Source organism: Pundamilia nyererei, unplaced genomic scaffold, assembly GCF_000239375.1.
Source record: "Pundamilia nyererei isolate P.nyererei 1_Seehausen unplaced genomic scaffold, PunNye1.0 scaffold00003, whole genome shotgun sequence".
NCBI lineage: Eukaryota > Metazoa > Chordata > Actinopteri > Cichliformes > Cichlidae > Pundamilia > Pundamilia nyererei.
Window position 1 is genome coordinate 2401840 of NW_005187404.1, and position 24226 is coordinate 2426065.

Here is a 24226-nt window from a genome sequence, read left to right on the forward strand (position 1 = left end):
TACATTCCACTTATAGCATTGTATTTATATAATTAATAATTATTAGTAATTAAGATATTATCATTATTATTTTTTGAATAAGTCAGTGATCATTTTAACATATGGTGCCACTAAAAAAAGAAATAAAATATAAAACACAACTTCCCAAAAAAAACCAAAAAAATCCAAGAAAAACCAAAACACCCAAAACATCTTTACTTTGTCTCTGTAAACACAAATCCACAGAGCTAGAGAGTTGGTCCTTAAAAGCCTGCTTGTGGAAAAAATGATGAGGGGAAAAAAACTTTTAGCCTTGAGTAGCATGCTATCCCTGGCTCACTTGGTTCTCCGTCGCTGAACGTCTGCCTGAACCATGCACACAGTGAAAATACTGCCCAAAACAGCACAACCATAAAACACAGCAAAATCTGGTTGTTTTTTTTTTTCTTTTTGTTTTGTTTTATTTAAACAACTGAAAAATTGCCAAACAGCAGATGGAGCTCCTCTATTGGTCACAAGTTATTTTGGAGCATTTTTACTTCTTTCCAGTTGTTGAGTGCAGCAGAGCCCATGCCAGATGTTAACAAGCCAGCTAGCTAGCATTACCCAGCATGGTCTTCAGTGGTGCCATTTTTACAAATAGGGATTTATTAGTTTTTGGACTAATTTATGCCTCAACCGAATACTGTGTTCCAGTAATGTGTTGAAAAGAGCCATGGATTACTAATTGTTCCAAAAAGTTGAATCAACCTTTTGGGGATTTTCTTACCTAGATGATTGAGCATGCATCAAAACATTACTAATTGTTATTATATATTAACTCATTCACTGCAATTGACGTCTATAGCCGTCAATTGCAGTGAATGAGTCAATGGGTTTAACTCATTCACTGCCAATGGCTGGCAGTGAATGAGTTAATGAGTGAGTGATTAAAACTGTGACTGAGTTAATATAGACCTTTTTCTCCATACTCTAGACCAGGGGTCTCAAACTTAAATGAGCTGTGGGCCACTGCTGGCACTGTCATCTCATTGGAGGCCCTCTTTAGTGTTCAAGTAGTACCAAAAAAACAAACAAACAAACAAACAAACAAGAAAACACCAACAAATATTTCTGAAAATGTAGTGTTTTGTTTGTGTTTTTACATTTCAATTATTGTTTAACAACACAAAACTACAAACGTGAACGCAATTTTTTTTCTCACTCTTAACTGAAGCCTTTCATAGAACTACCAAATAAACAAGTTGTTACTCTCTTTCTGGCCGGACACGTGGCAGCACCTCTGCTATCATTTTGTTCGTATTTAACAAAATAAAAATGCAGACATAAGTGTACACATTAGCTAACTAACACAACCAATCCCTCAACATGTTTGCACTCTCTGCTCATATTAAATCATTTGTTGCTTTTTAAAGAACTTATTTTAACACTGCACTCGACAACAAACACGTCTACCCTAACAAAAAAGTAACATCAAGGGCCAAATCGCATTATATTTCTTCACGTCAATATACGGCCCGCACTAGTTGTGATGTGGGCCGCAAGTCGCCCCCGGGCCACGAGTTTGAGATCCCTGCTCTAGACTGTAGAACCTTTCAGTGGGAGGCCAGTGTTATGATTCAATAAAGTTGCTTGAAAAGCCAAAGTGGAAGTTTAATGTAGGAGAATCATGCATTAAAATGGGTTTTGCGTCCAGCAATAACATCTTGAATTGCCTGTCGGGCTTTTTTTCTTTTTCCCCTAATGTCCCCTGAGTGTGAGGTCTGATTGCAAAGTTTCTAAGAAAATCTCGATGTTAGAGCATCTGAACTTTCAAAGATGTGAGCATGCACCCTAAAAAGGAAAGCAGTAGATGATGGGAAAAGTGCAGTCACACCAGACATTTTAAACTCTGAAGAAGTATCCATAATTATTCACTTATATCCATTTGCAGGGAGGGGGCTTGTGCTGCCAGAGAAACATTATGCTGCAATTTGTCTCCCCCTCTCTCATTTTCTCTTTCTGTTTTCTCCCCTACAAAATCGTTAGTTTCACTTTTCATTAGGCTGGATCAATATGGCGGATGAGTTGCTAGTGGTGAGGAGCGGGCGTCAGACATCCCACAAATTCCCCACTCTTTTCACTCATTCCTTCCTTCGCTCTCTTGCTCTGCCACCGACTTGAGTTATCTATTCAGCACTCACCTACTGAGGAAGGTTAAGGGAAGAACGCTTGAAAGACCCAGGTAAGAGACGTGCGCCAGAGGTTGGACTAGAGCTACCCAATAAGGCAGAAATGAAAACACTGAATGATAACCCAATAAAGTTTAATTAAGAGCCTGTCACCTCTCAAGCTTATGGTAATAATGGAAATGAAGGCTGCATGCTGAGGAAGGAAATTAAAGTGGAAATAAGGTTCTGTAAAAGTTTCGTCATATTGACACCGTCTGCCAAATGGGAAAAAGTTATCACGGATTCCTGATTCCCTTTCAAAAGCTTAAATAAAGGATCTTTTCTGTTCAACATTTGCAACATCATTTTTTATCATGTTTTGGAAAACATCACATGAAATATCAGTTTTGAGTTGTTGCTGGAAAGTGGGAAGAAGAAAAAAACCCTAAAACCTTTTTAAGCATTGAATTTGTTAGTGTTGCTTTGAGCTCTGGTGGTGCTTCTATCCAGTGCTCAAGAATACTGGGATTTAATACATGTATACTGTTATTACACTATTGTATCAAATAATTGGAACAAAGGTGTTTACTTTGTTCTACACATTTCCCTAAGTTAAGAACTGATAGTTGACAGATTAAAAAGAGAGAAGCCAGTGCTTTTTTTTGCTTTTTTTCCACAAGCCATTTGCAATCCGGTGATTGGAGCCTGCTGGCACTGGTACAGTGGGTTTGTTTGGAGTTGCCGTGTGCTCAGTGTTGACTTACCCAGAACAGTGAGGCGGGCAGGACGGGACCTCATGGCAGCCTGAACTGCCTGGCACTCAAACACTGCATCATCCGTCAGTTCAACACGCTGGATTCGCAAATGATGCTCCCCTGAACCATGGTCGCCAATCACTGTGTAACGAGGGTAGCCTGCAGTGCAAACACATTTGTCCATTTGAAAATGAAAATACTGTGCACTCGCCAAAAGCAAGATGATAAAATGATTATTTTTTAAAGCTTTTAATAACAAAATCATTTTGTAAAAAAAAAGGAAGAAAAAAGAAAATGCTGCTTCGTTACCTTTCACAGTTCAGCCATTTACATATTAACTTTAACTGAGCTGCAAAAGCATGTAATTTAGATAACAGAGAAACTGATTTTACAATGACTTTATAGGTGAACATAGCTTGAATGTTAATTTGTTACTTTACTCACAATGCATTTTCATACAAGTCCATGTTTTTACAGCACTCCTGCCAATTTTAAGGAGCAGCTGTAGCATTCAGGATAATGATTTTTCTTTTTTTTTACTTCAGCTATAAACAGGAATTAGTTTGACTTGTTCCAGCAAAGCTTTCTGAAATGATTTACAGCTTAATAAGGGAAGAATGGAGAACAACATCCAAGAGACATGGACATTTTGCACAAGTCAAGAGAGATGGTTTCAAAGAAATCGCCCTCAACTATTATCGAAATGTGCACTGCGAGTTTTGGGGGGTTAGATGAGCAAGAAGAAGAAGGCTCTGTGGGGTATTCCGCATGCTTTTGGATTTGCTCGTTTCCTAAGATAGATTCTCTTTATTTTTCATGCTCCATATTTTTAATTACTGTGGATACAGTGCTTGGAAAACACAGGGAATGTGTGTTTATACAAATTAAACTCCCACAAATGCGAGTAACTTCCAGCTGAGAACTGCTTTTTCCTCCAGTAGCGCTTATAGAAATATCATTGATGAACCTTGAGGAGTGAATTGGAGAGTTTTACAGGGGAACAAGGGCACTCCAAACATTGTGTATTGCAACAGGAAACTTCACACTTTCTGCTCACATACTCAGAATTTTTGTTCAAAAAAAAATAAGTTTTGGTTTCTTACCAAAAGATTTTTGGGAACAAAATATGGATTTTCCGATAAAAACCAGCCTTATAAGTTAAGTTCACTTCAGCGATCCCTCAGAATCACTATAAAGGGTTTGCTCTCTGATTATATGTTTTACTAACCACAGGGAACATAACAGACTGGGCAGCCTTATAACAGCTTTTAAGTCCTTGAATTTGTCTAGTGCAAAAGCCCATCGTATGCTCAAAGTCCAATTACTGATGGTTGCTTCATTGAATCCAGTAGCCTTTAATAGAGCATGAAGTGGGCCTCATTATATGCTGGTGGGGTGAGTTACAGCCGATTAAACTACTCTCTGCATTTCATCTTCCAACATGTAGCTTTTAATCTTGTGGGCCTATACACTGAGAAGAACAAAGGACAAAAAAATGCCTAAGTATAAGCAGTACAACCAGGCAGAGGACACAGGAGAAGTTTAAAGACGTGGCACGCTAACCAAGATGACCAAAATGCCACCAGCTACTGTTCTGAGGGAATACTTAGAATGCAGTTGATAAATGTCTTTTTTCTTTCAGTTTCATATGGAGGAATGGCAGTAAAAAAAAATGCTGTACATACAGTTAACACAGGCCCAATCACAAGTAAAAGCTCCCGTGAATAGTATTAATAACCACTGCCTGAAAAGGCGCTTTCTACTTTTCCACACTCAGGAAAAAAATTGTAAAAAAAACAGAAGCTTAAATGAAAGGATGCACCATTATGTTCACAAGGTCACCCGGAGACCCATTTTGCTTCAGTTTTATGTTCACTGATGAGATTCAAAGCAATAGTGCCATTTTGGATCACAAGGGTAATGATCATTGCGCAAATCTGAATTATGTGACCTTGAGTTGACTGCAGACTACACAGCCGAGCCTTAACTGCACCCGGGAAACAAGATGCACTTCACAACTTCGCTTTGCTGGTCTTAATTGTGGCAAGGTACGAGGCATGCAAATTTCTGTTACGCAAACAGATGATCTTGCCAATTACCTCATCTGTGCCTCTGGCAAACTAAGAATAATTTCGCTATGTGAGGACATGGCTCCGTTCCAGTTTCATCTCCGTGCATCAGCCGAATCCGAAAGGAATACAATTTGCATTTGCCGTGGATAGTAAATGACAAGAATGTGTCTAATTTCCAAACAGTATAAACATGCTGAAATGTGTTTTTGTCATCTCATAAGCACCTTGATCATGTATTTTGCCAATGTGACTGAAGTTATACTGACACACATGAAGACTGATCACCTCGGCACATGTGACGCGGGTCATTGATCTTAGATCTCGGGGAATTTCAAAGACACCGCGCGTTACCCAAAGCAAACAATGTAAAATAGGCCCATTAAGGAGTAATGAATCCATCAGAGGAGAATGGATTTGTCTTCGGGCCGAATCAATGGTGACCATGCGCGTGCGTGTGTGCGTGTAACTATACAGAGACTTGAGGCGTGGCCTAGTGATTTATGGCGTTTACCTAGAGCACATTTCACACAGTGTAAGCACTGGGGGATAGAGAAAGGTTTTGCTGCATCTGTGAACAGATGACCGGAGTGTTCAATTTGATCTCATGAGAGGCAGGAGTAGCACCTGCTCGCATCTAAAGGTCTGCCATCAGTCTCTTCTCAAGAAAGCGTCCTCCTGGAGTATATCCACAAGTGCATGGCAAAACGTATATAAACACTTCCCCGTCCATCTCGCTCTGCGTGCACACCGGGAGAATTCACTTATAGCCGCTCTGCCCATTGTCGCCGTCAAATTGTGCAGCAGTTACATATTCATGGCATTGACTGGCGTGTGGAGCTGCTGTGGGGCTACTTCACTTTTCTTTAATTAGAGTGGAAAAGCATGGCACAAAAGGGAATGAAGAGGAAATTCAGGGACAGATAGGAATCATTGGCTTTTGTGCTATGATTTCTCGCACTGAATGGTGAAAGAGTTCTCTCAGTTTAATCACTGCTCCTGTGAATGGAAACAGGTCCCAGGCGGAGCACGCTGCCAACGCAGCTTCTTTCTATGAATACCCAAGCAGACCTATATTATTGAAATGCTCCATGCAACATTTGATTCGTCGCACTTTTTATGTATACAGCTGCCAATTTCCTTTCTTTGTGTACATCTTGCAATGATGTACCATCACTCGTTTACTTCTGCATGCGTTACTTGTTTAGGTAGGCAGGAGCAGCAAAAAAAAAAAGAAAAAGAATAAAAAAGGGACAGCTGTGGAGTACTTTATTTTGAAAAAGTGTCATCTGCTTCAATAGGAGGCACTCAGCTCCTGTCCATATCGCTGGGTTGATTTCAGCAACCTTTCCTCCCCCGACAGGAATCTATTCCTCCTTTATATGAAACTGTGCACATTTTTAAACTCTCAAACTCTACACATCGGGCCTGATCATTCACCCAAAGAACAGGAAGAAGAGAGCTGATGGAGAAGGTCAGAGTTTCTACATCCTGCCCGTGGCTGGGAAATTATTTACAGATGCGTTGTTAAAGAGTGATCTGCTGCAGTTCTCCTCGGTGTGACGACCCGACGTTCTCTCTTTCCTCTTTTCTCCACCTTACTCCGACTTTGCCCATTCTTGAAATGAGATTTCATCTTGATCGTCTTGTCTTGTTAAATCAATAAAATAGAAGAGGATAAACATCTCTGCTCCACTCTGACCCTAAATAAAATTGTGCTCCCTCTTACTCCCTCTCTCTTCCATTCTATCTCCAGCAATCATAAGTACTTTCCCTGTCTGCCTCCTTTTCCTCCAAAGAAGACTGTGGGACTATTGTTTACAGCTACCTCTCAGCCTCCCCTGTGCCTGATAAGGACCTGAAGAGAGAATAAGATGGCTTTACTAGGGCTCTGTCAGCCACTGAGGTTTAATTACAAACCGCGCTGGTGACAGGAAAAGGCCTTTAAAGAGCGTTTGCTAAAGGTCAGAGGGTAGAGGACCTCAAATCTGTAGAGCAATACATATTTAATCGCCGGTGATCACGAGAGACATTTGTGTTTTGAAAATGGCCACAGTTGGATATTGTGACACTGTGCCGCGAATCGCAATTAACTCCGATTTCTCAGTGGTCACAGAGCAGACGTGCACGAGGTAAATTAGACAGCTCTAAAATAAAGACTATGCCCTTAAAGAGTAATGCATCCCGCTGCGTACGGAGCCCTGCGTAAACATTCAAATGAATGTTTCGTGAGAATTTTATGAACCTTTCAATAAATAATGCAACAGCGACATGGTGTTGCAGGGTTTTCTTATCCAGCAGCTTTTGCGCTTCAAAAGGTTGTTCAGGTTTATTGAAAGGAGCGATGCGTTTCCTTGAAATTCATCAAGGTCGCCAGCACACAAAGCTTTGATTGGTTTGACAACAGGCTACTAAGTGACAGTGCAGTAGTCACTTTTGCACTAAATTAAACAATTAAGACAATTATGCACGAGGTGCAGTGTAATTAGAGGACACCAGGTACTCTTCAAAAAGCCATTTAGAAGCCTGAAGCACCAACAAAGACCAGGGCAACAACTCATTTCGTGCTGCAGTTGGTTTGAAACTATGAAAGATTCAACTTTGCATGTAACAGAGTGACATAAATGAGTTCTTTTTGCTCGTTCATGTTGAGTGATACAATTAGTGCACTTGCAATTCTAGATTGATGAAACACACTATTAGGGGCCCTGCTTTATCTCTCTGTGGATTCATGTATTTGGCAAAGGGTAACTTGTTGACACGTGTGGACTTGAGATGACAAAAAGCAGCCATTTGAATATGACAGTTACATTAGAGAGTATAATTAATAGATGAAACAGAGGGCAACACAGAAATCCAGGGTAACATGCTCAAGGGAGGTAGATGCTTACCAGAGAGGTCTCTGCCCACACCCAGCGCCAAGCCGTTTTTGATCCACAGGACGACGCCGTGATAGCCGGGGATACTGCACGGTAATGTCACAGGTTGGCCTGCCACCACCACCAGGTCCTGTGGCTGCTGGGAAAACATGGCCACTGTCCCTTAAAAAGCAAAAGAAAGAAAGGCAAAAAAGAAAGGGGATGGTTTAACCGTAAGCAGATTAAATCACTGCGCTATTTTTAATGTAAGCTAGTAAAGTGAAGAGGGCAAGAAAATGTTTACATCAAAAAAAAAGAAGGAAAGAGAGATGTTTTTATAAGCACCTGCTTTCAGCGCGCAAAATACCGAGTGAAGAGAGAGGAAGGCGTGCGGAATCACGTTGAAAGAAGCCTAAAGGGTGATATACAAATGTGGCACATCCTTTCAGTATTCATGATACTGAGGCAAGATACCGCGCATGCATCAGAGGTGTCAGTGCAGCAACAGGACTGAAGCACAGGCTAAGAGACAGCCGTCACAGTTCGGCTTGGTTCATTTATGAAGGATGTCACCGTACAGATGGGCTGGGCCCGTACACACCACAGCAGATAACACAATCTTGTCTGCCAACACAGGCTCTAGTGGCATATATTAACTGAAGCTCACACCCATGTAGTCCAACTGTGTGCGACTACTATTAGATGCACTCCTCTACTGCACGTTCAAGCGGAAAGTAGTGAGTAGTGAACTCCATTAGAGGCAGAGTGTGTTAATGGGGAGGCTGTTGTGTGTGTGTGTGTGTGTATGTCGCACGGGGGTAGAAAGGGGGGGTCAGAATGGAGGGTACAAAGTGGTACTGATGTGTAGTTCAAAACACTGGCAGGCTGCCGATCAACTTAAGCCTACACACACTGACACACATTCATACAGACGCCCTCAGACTGTTTTGGGAGCACAAACCGCAGCAAAGGTTTGAAAAGTGTTACTTGCTCTCTCGCTTTACTCAGTTTTGTTCACAGCGCTGTCTTATTTTCAGACTTCTGAGTTCAATTGTTTGGAGTTGATTTTTCTAGCCCTTTTCTCCATTAGTGTCCTGGTTTTCGAATGTGCTGGCAAAAAGCCGGCATATTTTACAGACTGCTGCTTTTCGGGGGGTTTTAACGCCGAAAGGGGCTCGCGCACACTCACACATGGACATGTTACTCACATACAAATAAAAAAAGCTGACAGAAGAGTAGCATGTAGTCAATTACGATGATAAACAGAGCAAAGACTGTGTGGGACGTTAAAGAGCGTTTTCATCTCGCATCTCTGCATCGCGCTGCTTTCTTATGCTCGCTTTTATATTCAAAAAGAATTATTTATCCTTCAAGATTTCAAACCACAAACAAAGGGAGGACTGCTGTCGTACAAGAAACAGATTTTGAATTCAACTGAGGAATCCTGCAATCTTTCTTTTCACTTTAGAGCTGAATTTCTATGATGGATAACTCGTCGAAATTGTACTTTTTCATATTCATTCTTGCTCTCGCCTATGTACCCTGTCAAGGAATACACAATGCAGTACAGGGTTGCCTTTCGATATCCATCTATCACTAGCGCCATAACCGGAAAAGAAATGAAAATAATAATTAATGTATACTTTCTCAAAACACGGAATGGGTTTTTCATCATCTTTCGACTCAACATTTTCTCTCTGGATCACGAGGCCCTTTGAAAAAAGCATGTAAGCCATGTGAGCCATGTGAGCCATATGCATTGCCCTTCAGATCAAGACATCTTCATTCAGCCTTTGCTGTGTTTCCATGTGTGGAACTTATCTTAGTGTTATTTTCAGAATCAGAATCAGAATCAGAATGGGGTTTATTGCCAAATGTTGAGCAGGTTTACAACATTAGGAAATTGCTGCGGTGCTTCAGTGCAAACATGGTGTCATAAGTGCAAACATGGTGTCATAAATAACACTTAAATAGACATGGAGAAAATAAAGGTAGCTACCCATTGCTACCCATTGAACACACAGATGAAGGACTCTAACATATAGACCACAACTGAACAGATCTACTGTCTTGTTCAGAAAAACCATTGTTAACAAAGGACATCACTGAATCTGATGAGCTATGGCATTACTGTTAAACCGGCAAACTCAAGTCAATCAATTTACCTTTGGAAGGCTGGAAGCACACATAAAGTCACGCTTTCTACACGTCCCGTATAATCACTCGTGTCTCACATCTGTGGATGTAAGAATGTGGATTAAATTTAAATCTAAGGACTAGTTTTCCTAGAACTGCTACATGCAAACATTTGTATCTGAAAACAGTCTCTTTAAAGGTGTCATCAAAGGTGTGACTGCGCACCTCTCTCCCACACATGAGGTATGTATGATATGCCACCCATTACCGGTAGACTTACTTGAAGTTGTGTCTTCACTGAAGCACACCACACATTTTGAGTGTTAACATCAGCTGTAGCGGAAAATATGCTCACTGTACGAGTGTGTTGCTTAATTGGGAAAATTTCCACAAACAGAATGCGTTGTTAAATGTGCTCCTGTGGCTGTTTGATAGAGTCTGCCTCCCGGCATCACATTTTAACACACTGTGTAATCCATTCATTTAGAATATGTGGGTATGTCAAAGATCTATGCAGATAGACTTCAGGAGGACTCCCACCATGAGTCTGTAATCAAATGTCTCTGCCGGTGTTGTAGAAGTCATAACCCAAAAAACTGAAAATCATCTTGCATATTGGAGAAATCTCCATAGTTGAATTCTAACTTCTCAGTTAGGCAACAAATTTGTCTTCTAACAGAAATGTTTCCAGGTGACACAAATAAGTTATGGCCCAGCCTGTGACTTTTGAAGTTGCTAACCACTCATTAGTGGTGTTGAAAAATGAGTTCTAAGTCCAGACATTCCCTAAAACATTACAAAGGGACATTTAGAAACTTAGAATATCCAGAAACTTTCCCAGGGGACACATTCACAGTGTGTTTCTGCATTTAATATTTGTCTGTTTGCCTCTGTGTATTTGAAGATTGATTAAAAATAATAATTAATGACTTCTTTCTTAAAAAACGGAATAGGTTCTTCATCATCTTTCAACTCAACATTTTCTCTCTGGATCACGAGGCCCTTTATAAAAAGCATGCACGCTGTGAGACTTTATCAGTTGATTAAAACTGTTTCTTAAACTATCGAGCACTGAGCACCTTCGGTCACTGTGATTGGACGAGTTCTTGTGTACTCACCTTGAGCACTCAAAGTACAACATGTCTCTACTGCACACACATTAGTTCTATCTAACATTCGGACACATTCACACCCTGATGAAGGTTCAGTATCTTGTCCGAGGATACTTTGACATGCAGACTGGAGCAGCCAGGGAACGAAACACCAACCTTCTGTTTAGTAGCCTTCTGAACCATAGCCATGACATAACCTGACCCAAGAGTGACAGAAAGTTCATTTGAATTTCATTTAATGTAACTTAAGTTAAAAACTTAAGTTAATTTCAAAAGCAAATGTCTAACATAAAACAAATTGGAGCACTAGGATAACATCACTGTGCATACCCAGTACATTAAAAAGTGTCAACCAGGGCTCATCTGTGTCGAGTTAAGCTGGAAGTGTCATGTGTTGCATGACAATGTAAAGACCGTTCAAAAGGACAATGCTGCAAACATGCATACTATCTAGCAGTCTGGGCCTAACACATGACGTAGCACATGCACCACTTTTGGATCTTGGTCTTAACTTAAAATGAATCTACAACACTTTGACATTGGAATACTAAATTGCTAAAATAACCCTTAACCTGAATGTGATTATTCTTGGCTTTAGCTTGAGCACACCTTAAACAACAAAACTGTTCTCCAGCAAAGACTGAAGAACAGATGGTTTTATTCTAAAAAAAAAAACAACAGCAACCCACAAACCCGTGGGAACTTGAATGCAATTTCAGCTTTGCTCATTTTAAATTAGGACTTGACACTCGAGACTTCATCCGTCTTTATTCAGAAGGTATTCTTTCAAAACATTTTCTTTTAAATGCTGCCACTGCAAAACTGGTGTCCTCAGAGGACCATCAAGCCAGCGATCAAGAGAACGTAGGACTTAACCGGCACCAGCCTGTACCTATCACTTAAGCAGTTAAAAAAAAGTGACCTCCTTCATTCAATTTAAAGCCTGGCTGGGTTTTGCAGCTAATGTGTCTTCATAAGGGAGCAGCAGCAATAGTGACATGGGATGATGTGTGTGGGTAGGCTGATGTGGCTGCATCTTATCATTCATCCATCCACTTTGCACCAAAAACACTCTTTGTCACATTTCCCAGAGGTATCCATCACCGGGGCATCACAGTGGTGGCAAAAAACCGAGCCACCAAAATCTACTTTGTCTTTATTTGCCTGGCATGTGCGTGTCAGAGCAACAACTTCTCTCCTCACTTGTTCATGAAGAATGCTTTCATAGCTAAAAAGTGCAATTAGTAATTAATCCCCTCACTTAACTCTTCATTCCTGACAGGAAAAAAAAGGAGGAGGGGGACCGGGCTCGGGTGCCCACAGAGCCAGAGATCCACATTAATAGAAGAAAAAAAAAAAACAGTTTAGTCGAGAGCTTGCTCGAATAAATAAATAACTAAATACAATCAAATGGAAAAGAGTCTAGACATGCCAATTTGCTGTGAGTCAAATGGGTCTTGACTTCGGGGGTTAGGTTCTGTAAATGTGTGGGCACATAGAGCAGACACAGACACCTTTTGTCTGTCGCTAGAGACAACAGACAGCCCTATGGGTTTTTCTCACTCAGCAACGGTGAGCCTGTACTATGAATAGAGCTTAAGAAAACGAATAAAAAAAGTCAAGTACTTATTTGGTTTTCATATAATGTCTGAAACAATAAGTCACATAAAGAAGTGTTTTACAGCTCTTTAGTTTTGGCAAATTGAGCAGTTTGCTCAAATCATTCACATGAGCTATCCGCCTATTATCTCACATCCGCCTTTCGCTAAGCCAGCTCTGTCAACAAAAACTGAGATTGTTTCAGAGAAAGCAAAGCATTCCCTCTCAGCTCATCAATATTTATCCGCATTTAACGCATGTGGCGAAACATAAAGACGTTTTCAGCATTTTCATATCCTCATATTGTTATTCATTTTTTATACATTCGATGTTTACTCGCATGAAATGATTATGATTCATGCTTGTGATTGAATACCTTGCCTAAGAATGTGAGGCGGACAGAGATCTTTTATAAGGACTGCTCAGTTGCTTCAAATGGTGTAAAAAAACACAGGTAGTCAAAAACATAGCATGGAGCCATATTCATAATGTGGACCGGCACTTTGCATCGCCTAATGTTGTCATTTCACTTCAGATAATTTGTTTACCATTGGACGGCTGCTGCATTTCCACACACTCCAGCACTATTTTCCCCTCAGTGCTAACTGCCCCAATTTTATCGCTCTTTGCCAATCAGGCCTGGAAATTACCATTACGGACACACATCCGTGTACACACACACGCACGCACACAAACACACACACACACTTCAGAGAAATAATCAGCATGCTGTCTGTGCGGCATGTGGCCACACAGCACCAAAGCTTAGCCCAGGATCATTATCAAAAACTATTACCCCTCTGGCCTGGGCATTTTATACTAGCAATTTAGAAGCACAGGAGAGATTCAGAATATGGGGGAGTGTGTGAGTTACTCATATGTGTTGTTATTTGGTCGCCACTGACCACAGATTCTGCTGGTAGTTTCTGGTGGCATGGAAGTGGAAGAGCACTGGAAGGAGGAAAAGGTTTGAGTGAGCGTCTGAAGGATATGTTTTATCTTCTTCTCATATGCTGTAGCTGCCATTACAGTCAGGTTGTTTGTTAGAAGGGCGACGAAAACGGGACTAAATTAAACGATTCTTATCGAGTGTATTCCCGTGACCACAAAAAAGAAGTACATTTTCTAAGCACATGACTGGATTTCCATTTTGCTGTTTTCGCAAAGCTCTGTGAATTATTGCTGAACACTTCAAAAGACTTTGTAGCTGCAGTCGTGAGTCACAAATCCACTGCAGTATTAATGCTGATTATCGAAATCTTTAGCTCTAGCAACTGAATTTAAAAAACAAACCTAAATATTCAAATACAATGTACTTCCATGTCCTCCTTCATCAGACACTGATTAGTCATAAACCCACAACTGGGCTCCATTCCTCTCACTTTCCACATAAATCTAATGGCAGTGGTATCTGCACTATAATTATCTCCAGCTTGAATATTATTTCAACAGTGCTGATATGTAGTATGACATCCGTCTTGCCCGCATCTACAAGAGTCCATTCCACGTTTGTGAAAATCACTGTTCGATTGGTGAAAAGTGAGTCCCGTATGATGGCTGAGAAAGCATTCTGACATTTGTGAAAAGAAAAACACACCCCAATTTTGGAGGTGTTAAAGCAATGTCGCTGCAAATGTGTGACAGAAACTTGGCAGGAAAAGTGCCAGCTAATTATCAAACATAACCAACCAAAGTTGCACGTCAATCAACTGTTCAATCGCTTCTAATCAAATTTATTCACAATACAATTCCTGAAGTTGCCCAGTGATTTTTGATTTGTTGCAAATGATCAGCGGCTTTGTAGGAGTTTAATTAGGCAATTACGAAGTCATTATAGATTTTGGCAGTCAGAATGCACCCTGTGCAAACTACCTCAAACCACACTGAACTACATTAGCGTTAATTTTAGTGCTAATTCTGCAGATGAAAGTTACTGAGAATGCATAGTTTTAGTTCCCTCCAAATAAATCTGTGAAAGTAGCGAGAAAGGTACAGTATGCAGATACAATGAAAAGGGTCACATCTACAGTCAATGAACAAGAGAAGTGCAACACCAATAATTTTTTAAAACTCGCTGCATTCTAAAAGAAATTGCATTCCTTGCGTTCTGAAAGGCAGAAAGGACACTGTGAACAAACATCTACTTTCAGAGAGGAGGGGAGCAGCAGGAATGACAAGGCCTCAAATATTTGCCTGAGTATCTATCATAAGTCTGCTCTGGGTGGGACATGATATTCACTGTAATAATGGGATTTTTTTTTTCATCCCTGTTAGATGAAAACTGAAATTCAACTTTCTTTCAAGGTTTTACACCCAGGGTTTACACAAAATGCAACCTGTAGGCCAGTGGTGAGCCTTCGCGACATTCTATGTGACTCACAAGCACAAGAAGGAAAGATGAAGCATCCACACTTCATGCTACGCCTTATGTCCACTATATGGACAACAGCATTGCGCCAAACTTCATAATCTTTGAATTCACCGCCACAAGTGACTAAAATCAAGAACCTTGCTTGATCGATCCGTCTCGAGTGAAAAATGGGTCAATTTAAAAAGCTGGCTGAATTAAAGTGCAGTACTGTAATAGGATGCCACCATTAACGAACAACTCTAGTGAAAAAAAAAAAGCCAGTGCAAACCACCATTCTCCAACCACACGTTTCACAAACACGAGCTAAACGTGTTCGTGAAATGCCATCAATCATACCCCTGCTCGTAAACTGGCGTGTCGTAGTGAAAACTTTGAAAACCCCCCGTTTTATACGAACTATGATATGAAATAACACAGTATTTCTCAGAGTCATTAGGCTTGTCCTACACGGGCTACTTTATTAATATAAAAATGCGATCCCTCAGACGCAGCTGGCAACGTTACAACAATAGTAGCCAATGATGAATATTTCATAAAGCTCTATCAAGCCCATTAGAGGAGGCATATATTACTATCAATCTGTCTTCCTCATCAAAATGTTCAAATCCCCCTTTCCTGCCTGTCCACTTGTAAAACAAACACTGTATACAGACTGATAATACACTGGGCCTATCTACGCTGTGATGCCTGCCATTATGAGTAAATTGTGTCTATGGGAATGCAAATTCATGAAGCAGGGAAGATAAACATCAGTGCTGCCGGAAGACTCTGCATTTATGCCCCCTCTCACACTGTGCATTAGTGGAGCATGACAGTTGCCAAGGCACAATCAAGATGTATCGCCCCCAGTGATGACTTCTAAAAATTACAAATGGCAACAGCGGGAAGGCCTTGCAGGAGCCCGCTTTATCATCAGCTACATGGCCAGAAGAAGTAAGATTTCATGGGCATCAGAAAGTGGAGTATCAGAGCCGACAAACCGCTTGTTAAATTTCTCAAGGCTTCATCTTTCCTGGCAGTCTGCATACAATAAGCTAGAAAAGTCATCCATGTAAAGCAAGCCGGGGGTCGTAAAGGTCGTCAAGGCTGCTTCCAAGCAGCCAGTGAGCATTCTGAAATGCCGCATAGCTCACAAAGCAGGGTGCTATACCTGTAAGATGTATATGAGATTCTGTATTTATATGTTCTGTAAACTCAAGACCTCGTCTGACCACTAATTGTAATTACTGTTATAAAACAAGTCCTGTGGGCTAGTTTCCAAGGTAACTACAGTTCAAAGAGAACAGTTCAAATATTCCAGTTAGCATAAATGCAACTGAACCCTCCCTACCCTGACTGGTATTGATTAAAAAGTGTGGGGAAATGGAGCGACTCACTTTGTGAACTGGACTACTTTTTTTAGCGTGCACTTTTGCATAATAGAAAGCAGGGACATAAAAGAGATGCAAATTAGTGAGGAAGATGGAGAAGAGAGGGAGTTTGTGAGTTCAGATGGGGCCTGATTGAACAGGAAGGGTCCCTTCTGTTTCTCTGCTCCATTATATCCTTTCTGTGTCCACTTTCCTCACTTCATGGCTTCCAGCCTCTTCACTACCCTCCTGTTACTAGAGTCTTTGTTAAAATGTTTGCTTTAAGAGCTCAGGGCCAGCCCTGTTATTGTCTTGTTGCTGACATAAAGATGTCGGAATATGGATATCGACACACTTGATGATTCATAAAGGATACTCCAGAGAAGGGACCGTGGAGGGTGTTCAGAGCAGGTGTACATTGGGATTGATCACATTCATTAAGGAATGATGAGTATTTGAAACAGACTCAGGTGGCTGATTTGATGGATGCGGTGTAGAGAAGGTCTTAGTCCAATAGGGCATACACTATATTTTGAGGCAGAGCCACATTTTTCTATTATACGATATGTCAAAGGAACAGAAAGCTGCATTAAGTTGTCTTTTGTCCAGCCATAACTCATATTTTGTCGGGCTGACAAGATAAAAGTGTACCTAGACTTTCAAGACTTATTTTAGTATTTTTATTTCTTTGAGTGTGATTAAATAAAGAGATAGGATCAAATTGCTTTCAAAATATAACCAAAGTGCATGGAACAGTGTGTCTCGGAGGTGTATAGGAAAGGTTTCCAATTAATTTAATTTATGTTATCCATGAAAACAAAAACCTAAAATGGTATTTATTCAGTTCAGATTTCTTGCCAATTGGGAAATAGATTAAACTTTATAACAGCAACTGTAAAATTATAGTTGGTTAACACATTCCACTTCAAGGCCCTAACCCCTAGTAACAAGGATTAGGGGTTAGGATTTAGGGCTAGAACCTTTAATTGCACAACTTCAGTAACAAATACATATGCACTGCTACTCTAAATGAGCACTCAAAGCACGTTTTACAACAACACTCATTCACACACATTCATACAAGCACCTTTTTGCATACCTAAGCGCCTTAGCTAGCATCTCTGAAGGATGCATCAGGGGAAAGTTGGGGTTTGATTATCTTGCCCAAGGGTACTTTGACATGCAGACTGCAGTAGACAGGGAATGGATCCACAGACCCTCAGATTGGTAGATGATGCTCTCTCTCTCTCTATATATATATATGTATTTTTTTTCTTTTAGTTTACATCTATTCTAGTTTAGAAAAAAAAAAACAAAGCAAAAAAGACATCTTTACAGAACAGGTGCATTGAGAAGAGGAGTTTCAAATGGTAAGATGCACCATAAATAAACCATACTCTGATTTTTTTTCCCCATCCATGATAAAGCTCTCACAGAACAACAGCGAGGGCACTTTGAGCTGTTTGCTCATTTCAGCATCCCACTGAAATGCACGCCATATCTGTCAAGGTAAGTCTCGCAATGCTGCGTTGTATATTTTCACTCACACTGTTCCCTCTCAACTTTGGAACACAGGCACCAACATTTTGTTCTTTTTGTGAGGAAACGTCGGGCTACACGAGGTGCTGTGTTAGGTAGCTCGCAGGATTAGCAAAAGGTTGAGTGTGATATGTGAAGAACATGGGGAAACATGGGATCAGCAAGTGTGCTTTAACCGCATCTTTCATCTACAAAAGATGCCTGTAAAGACAGGCAGGCAGATGTGGCTACTCCCACAACCCAATTCTGTGATGATAATAGAAATACTCTGAGGATGAGGGAATAAGCAGCAGTAAGTCACAGTGCTTAGTGGTAACTGATTTTCACAAACTTTGTTGTCTTGGCTTTGAAAAACTCTTTTAAAGGGAATGCAGACAGAGCCATAAACAACTGCCGATGTCACTGTTACTTTTCTGAAAGATTGTATTTATTTTCACTTGAATTTTAACAATCACCAATCTGGAATTGAAAGGGTATTCTGAAAAAAATATGCAGTCACATTAAAAGAGGCAATTTTACTGAGCTTTCTCTGACTCAGAATCCCCATTCGACACCCTCTAGACAGTGGAGACATCCATTTTCCTCTCATCGTCTTCAACTATTTGCTTCCCTTGGAGACAGCCTCATCTCATTCTTCTTCCCTGGCTGCTGTGACATTGAAAGAGACTCCTAATCAAAACATTTGTCTTTCTTTCAGCCTGCGCTCAGACCGGTGAATGAGAGCTGACACCAGAGGGAGACGTATTTGTCCCAATCAGGGCCTCATCTCTGTGTCACCGCCGGGCGAGTGTTTCATCTCGACAGGGCACTGATGAATCCACCACTTAGCCTTGATTTGGAGGAGCGGCTCGCCGCCGCCAAAGTGCCAGGTTAAATCACAGCGTCAGTGGCTCAGCCATGGCCATTACAGGCAGCACAGGCATTCTACCTTTACCATAAATGCTTGGAAATGTTACAATAATGATCCCTGCCTTGTCTGTTCTAAAGTGAGCTGTAATCATATTATTATAGTACATGGAAATGAGATTCTATTATAGCAGAATTTGTGTGTTTATGATTTCCCCATAAATGCTAATTATCATTAGGTTGTCGTACGTTTTCAATATCTTTTTTTATCTTAATTTAGGTAAATGCTGAGTTGCAGGATGTCTGTCTTTATACTGCAGGCAGTGAAAGGCTATGGCTTAAAAAACAGATATACCACATTTAGACACTTATTTAACAAAGCAGGCTGCATGTCATTAATGCCCCAACGCCACATAACAAAGCTTAGTGAGGTAAGAGTTCAAGTGAGGAATGCTGATCTGTTGTGTCACTTTCAGGAGGAGGTGTTTGAAAAGGAGGGATCCGATGTTTCGTAACATCCATATTCCCTCTTATCCATCGTGCCCACCTTGTGCAAATTTGAAAACAACTCGGCAGGTTTGATTTTCGAATGGACAACTACTGCCGGCTTGTTTGGCATACTCAGTTTTTCCATTGCACAGTGTACAACTTAATTCCAATCTTGTTAGCAGAATGTACGGTGTCAGCAGCTCTAACCATTAAAGAGGGCGATTGGGATCAGTGGGATCAGTTAAACCAAACGTATTTCTGATACTGCAGCACTGTGTGCTACGTTAATGGGAAGGAAAAGCAAAAAATAAAAAATAAAAAATTGGGGGAAAGTGAAAAAAGCCTTGCCTTTTGTGTGTGTTGTGTGTAGTGAGAGACAGAGAGATGAGAGGCAGGATCCAGCTAGCTACAGTACCTGTCAGACAGAGTGGAATGTTGTTACAAGACAAGGGAGGAAAGGAAGCTTTATCAAGGTGTGCAGGATAACACTGACACGAGATAAGAGACCTGAGTAGGAACTACATTATGCCACACCTTCACTAAGAGAACTCTGTCAAGACACGAGTAAAGAGATCCATTTCAGTGTGGGAGCCACCATAATACTTAACTGCAGAAAGCCATTACCTTTCAAGTATACACTCTACCTTTAAGTGCATATAAGGCATTAAGCAGACACTCTATCCTGTAATTTCATTTGGATTCCCAAAGCCTTTCTTTGAAATCTGCCCTTAAATGGACAAAAAATCTCATTTCCAGCATGCTGGACGCATCATTTTTAAAGTGGCTGGAAAGCTGTTGGGTGTTTTGAACTGGAATTTCACTTTTACAGGAGGGGTGATTTGCAGTGAGAAGACAAGACGAAGACCGTTCGCAAGGTCTTTCATCACGCTGGGGCCTCAACTTCGTGTCCTACAGCGTCCCCTAACCAACCGTTTCGTCACAAAGCCCCAAATGGGACCACAAAACGTCTCCCTTTGGACTTGCTTTCACACTGCCACTTTGTACACAACGCCATTTTCATGAAAATCCCTCAATCAAAGCTTAATTTGCATTTCAAAGTAGCACTTTACAGCTATGGTGAGGACATAAAATCACATCTGCCTTCAAATAAATAAATGGGAATTCAAAATGGTATAAAAAATGATATAAAAGCCAGAGCTGGCAGAAAACTAAGTTGGTCGTATTTCATGTCATTTACAGTACATTAGCAAATGCCATAAAATTGCACAGCTGTGCAGAATGCAGTAGTCCAACAATTTAGGAGACTTAAGGCAGCAATATAAATGTGATGGCGACGAGAGAAAAAGAGGTTTACCGGAAACTGTGGCGGAAAAAAAAACATCGGAAACAGTTTCTTTTACTTTCACTGTTATTGTCACATTATAAGCAATTCAACGTCTTTAAAGGGCTGATGATGAAAACACTTAAACGGAAGTTAAAACTCTGTACTCCCATTTATTTCAACAGACCCTTCGTCATAGCAACAGACTCTAACCTTTACTGGATTTTCTGAAGGGGTTTTCTTTCAGATATTTGAAAGTTTCCATATGGACCAAAAGGACTCTGGCTGTTGTAGTTATTGCTGTTACTTTTAAATAAGTGAGCAAGTTTATTATTTTTTCCCTATTGGTTTAATTGGGTTCACTCTATCTACTTTTACTGCTTGTGTGACAATCTGAAAACATTTGAGGTCATAAAAATCGAACTGGCTCACAAATGTTCAAGCACCACTTTATATTAGACTATAGATTCCCAGTTCCCAGATTTCACAAAACACTCTGGTTACTGAATATTGCAGACAATAGAGCAAGAACCACTCAGCTGAACAAATTATGTACCTCTACTTAGCACCTCTAAATATTATATATATATATATATAAACCATCTGGCTTTAACACATGCTATAAATGTTCTCTAATACATAAACCAAACCATGGTTACCAAGGGCAGCAACTGAAAAAGCATTTCTACTGAAGAAGTACAAAACAACACCGAAAAACTTTAAACTCTCTCTCCTCATTTTAACCACAAACAGCAAGCCCGGCCAAGAGAACTGCTCCTTCGCACTGTTACAGAGAAATCAAGTGACCAGAAAGCGTAGTCTCCACTGTATCACAGGAATGGTTTGATACTGAAGCTCGGTACCTCTCATCTCGGGTTACTGTCTCTTAGCGCTCCTGGCCTCCCCTGGGGCACTTTGCCACATCCAACTCAGCATCCTGGTTACTAGACTGTGAAGTCTCAAGAAAGCTTTTTTTTTTTTAAAACTACACCCCCCCACCCCCCATTTTTTTTCCACACCTCTTGAACTTTCTTGCCAACAGCATTGCCTGGAGGCATAATTCTGCTCCCAGTGGTAGGAGAGCTTTGAACCCCCACGCTCCTCCCATCACTACCTGCAACCCCCCCACCCAGCATTGTGTCTGTCTTTTGCTCTTTCTCGTTCTTCTAATTTGATGCCCGCTTTAACACTTGCCAGTTTTCATCCTTCTGCGCAGTTAAAGGCGTTAAGAAGTGTAGCTTTTTAAAAAAAAGAATAAACACTGCCTCTTCCACACTTTTAACTTTTAGCTGGGTGTTGATTTGATTTGACTAATGATTCTGTGTGCGACAAGGACTTTACAGAGGTAGTCAATCTGTTTAGTGTAGGCCAGAAATGATTAAGTCCCTTTTTTTGTATGTGTCACTTCACCAAATTAGTCAGACTGGCTCCACAATCAATGATGAAGTGAGTGACTGAATAGTTCCTTTCACACTTTATGTCTCATTAACACCAGAGGAAAGAGGCAGGTTACTGCCACTGACTCTTACTCACATTTAGCTCTAGTAGGAAAAGATGCAGCACTCAGACTGTTTCTCTCAAACAGTCAAGTATTTACAAAGGATTTACCAGATCAATGCATTTTAAGTTTTAATAAGCTATACAACAGTAGTAAAGCACAGCTAAAATAACATGCAAAACCTCAGTATTACCTGACTGGTTTAGGTTTATAAGAACTCAGATGGGCCTAAATAAATTCTGCACAGAAGAGGTAGGTAGCCAGTCTCTTAAAAAATCCTCCTCTATTACCCATAAATCCAAACTGCAGTGGTATGTAGTGAAATTATAGCTCAGGGAGAAGATCTACCACACTGTAAGCACAGAGAAACACCCTTACACTATGGTATATTTGCTATTTCTTAATTTGTGGATGATATAGAATTAAAAAAGTTTTGGCTTCCATTGTACAGTGTTGATTACCAATATAAACTTTGGATAACTACTATCATAACATGAATCAGTGAGTTACAGAGGAGGTGTTCCTATGAGGCTGCCAAATTTCCTAGCAACTATGTAATTAAATCTGAGTTATTATCTCATTACCTAAAACAGTCGCAACTACACGATACTTAGTTGAGCTGATGGGTCACTGTGGAAATTATTCTAGCTGTTACCTACTTATTATCTACTTATTATAAGTGTGATATAGCCAACAATGCACTATAATTTACCAAATATTTACAGATAAATAGTTTATAATTATGCTGTTCCAAATAGAAGAGTTACTCATAAGCTGGTAGAAAGAGTGGGAGAAAAAAACAAAACAAAACTGGATGACCAGAATGGGTTTTAGAGTGGGGAAACATGCTGAACTGCCTCCACTTAATGAGAGCTCATTGGGAATGTAGACTGTTACAGCCAGAATGCCAAGCATTAAAAGCAGTCATAAAAACTGGGCCATCTACCATAGAGTTCTCTCCAGAGACCAGCTATAAGTCATTATATCAAACGAGCTCCCATTTAAACCTGTTCATGATTCAGGGTAAGGTCCTCTCCATCTCTCCATTTAGTGCCCACGACTACTGGGTTATGGAGGTGTATCTTAAACTACTGTAAGTGGTGATGACATGGGTTGTAAACCAATTAGATACCCTCTTAACAAGCGGTGGTCACGGTCTTCTGCAGGTTTTACCGGGCCACTTATAGGCTCTTCTGCTCTTGCTTTTTGCCCAGTCACCAAACTGCCTCTATGACTCCAGCACAAGAGGAACTACCCTCGGCTCTTACCCCTTGGCTCCCGTTGCCTAGGTAGTCGGAGCTTTTGTGCCGCTGTTAGGCAGGAAGCCAGTCGCAAGCTAGAAAAATTCTACAAGGTAGAATGAGATGCAGTATGAGATGTACACCCAATCATATATGATCTCAGAAAAACACAGAGATGACCGCCTATACAAATGGAGTGTCGCTTTCTGTAGTCACTAATGGAGATCATGTTGCACTATTAAAGTTCGGGTTAAGCGAGATTAGAATGGCTGGCACATAGTGACAGTCTGACCTTTAGTAAGCTAGTCCTCTCTGTGTGACTTCTCTCCTGTTGCCCTGCAGAACTGTGTGTCAATGCCTTACTTACAGAGGCTTGTACTGTGCCATAATCATTTGAAACATGAAGCTTTAAAAGAAAAAATCAGCAAACATATAAGAATTCCCCCACACTTAAATTTATGAAACAGTGAAAAAACAATATCATCGTGTGGGAGCAAAACCTTCTTTTTGAGAGGGAAAAATCTGCTTGTATTAATCCTACACACACCACCGAAAATACCTTCCCTGCAATTCAAAAGGAGCTATAAACGGACAGTTGCATGGAGAGGTTTGGATCCAAGTACTGTAGAAGCACATGTCAGTGAGTTTGTTTGCAATCAGCTGGAGTGAGTTGGACTGGCAGTGTGACGTGATGCCCTTTGGGATGATAAACATCTGATTCTGTTATGCTTTTGCAGGCAGTAAGCGTGTGCGCACAGTGAGTGTCAGTGCTACCTGTCAGGTGTGAATGAAAAATAGAGAAACAACTACTCCCAGGCAGTTTTAGACCTTACAAGATGCCAACTCTCTGCTGCACCTGGCTGCAGAGGAGCAATTAACATGTCACAACCTGAGCCTTCTGTCCCGAGCTTCCTCTGGCTCTGTCTAGCTCCCTGGGTGTCCATTTCTATCCT

The 24226-nt window shown here is 40.7% G+C and overlaps 1 protein-coding gene across 6 annotated transcripts in view; it reads right to left on the reverse strand.

The window, feature by feature from the left end:
* kirrel3b (kirre like nephrin family adhesion molecule 3b) overlaps positions 1-24226 on the reverse strand; it is a 167855-nt gene that overhangs the window by 63069 nt on the left and 80560 nt on the right. For all 6 annotated transcript variants that reach the window (XM_013911002.1, XM_005720643.1, XM_013911010.1 and 3 more), the window contains exons 3-4: positions 7845-7994; positions 2894-3043 (exon numbers count right to left, since the gene is read on the reverse strand). In XM_013911002.1, coding sequence (XP_013766456.1) covers positions 2894-3043; positions 7845-7994 — 300 coding nt within the window. The remainder of the gene's footprint in view (positions 1-2893; positions 3044-7844; positions 7995-24226) is intronic.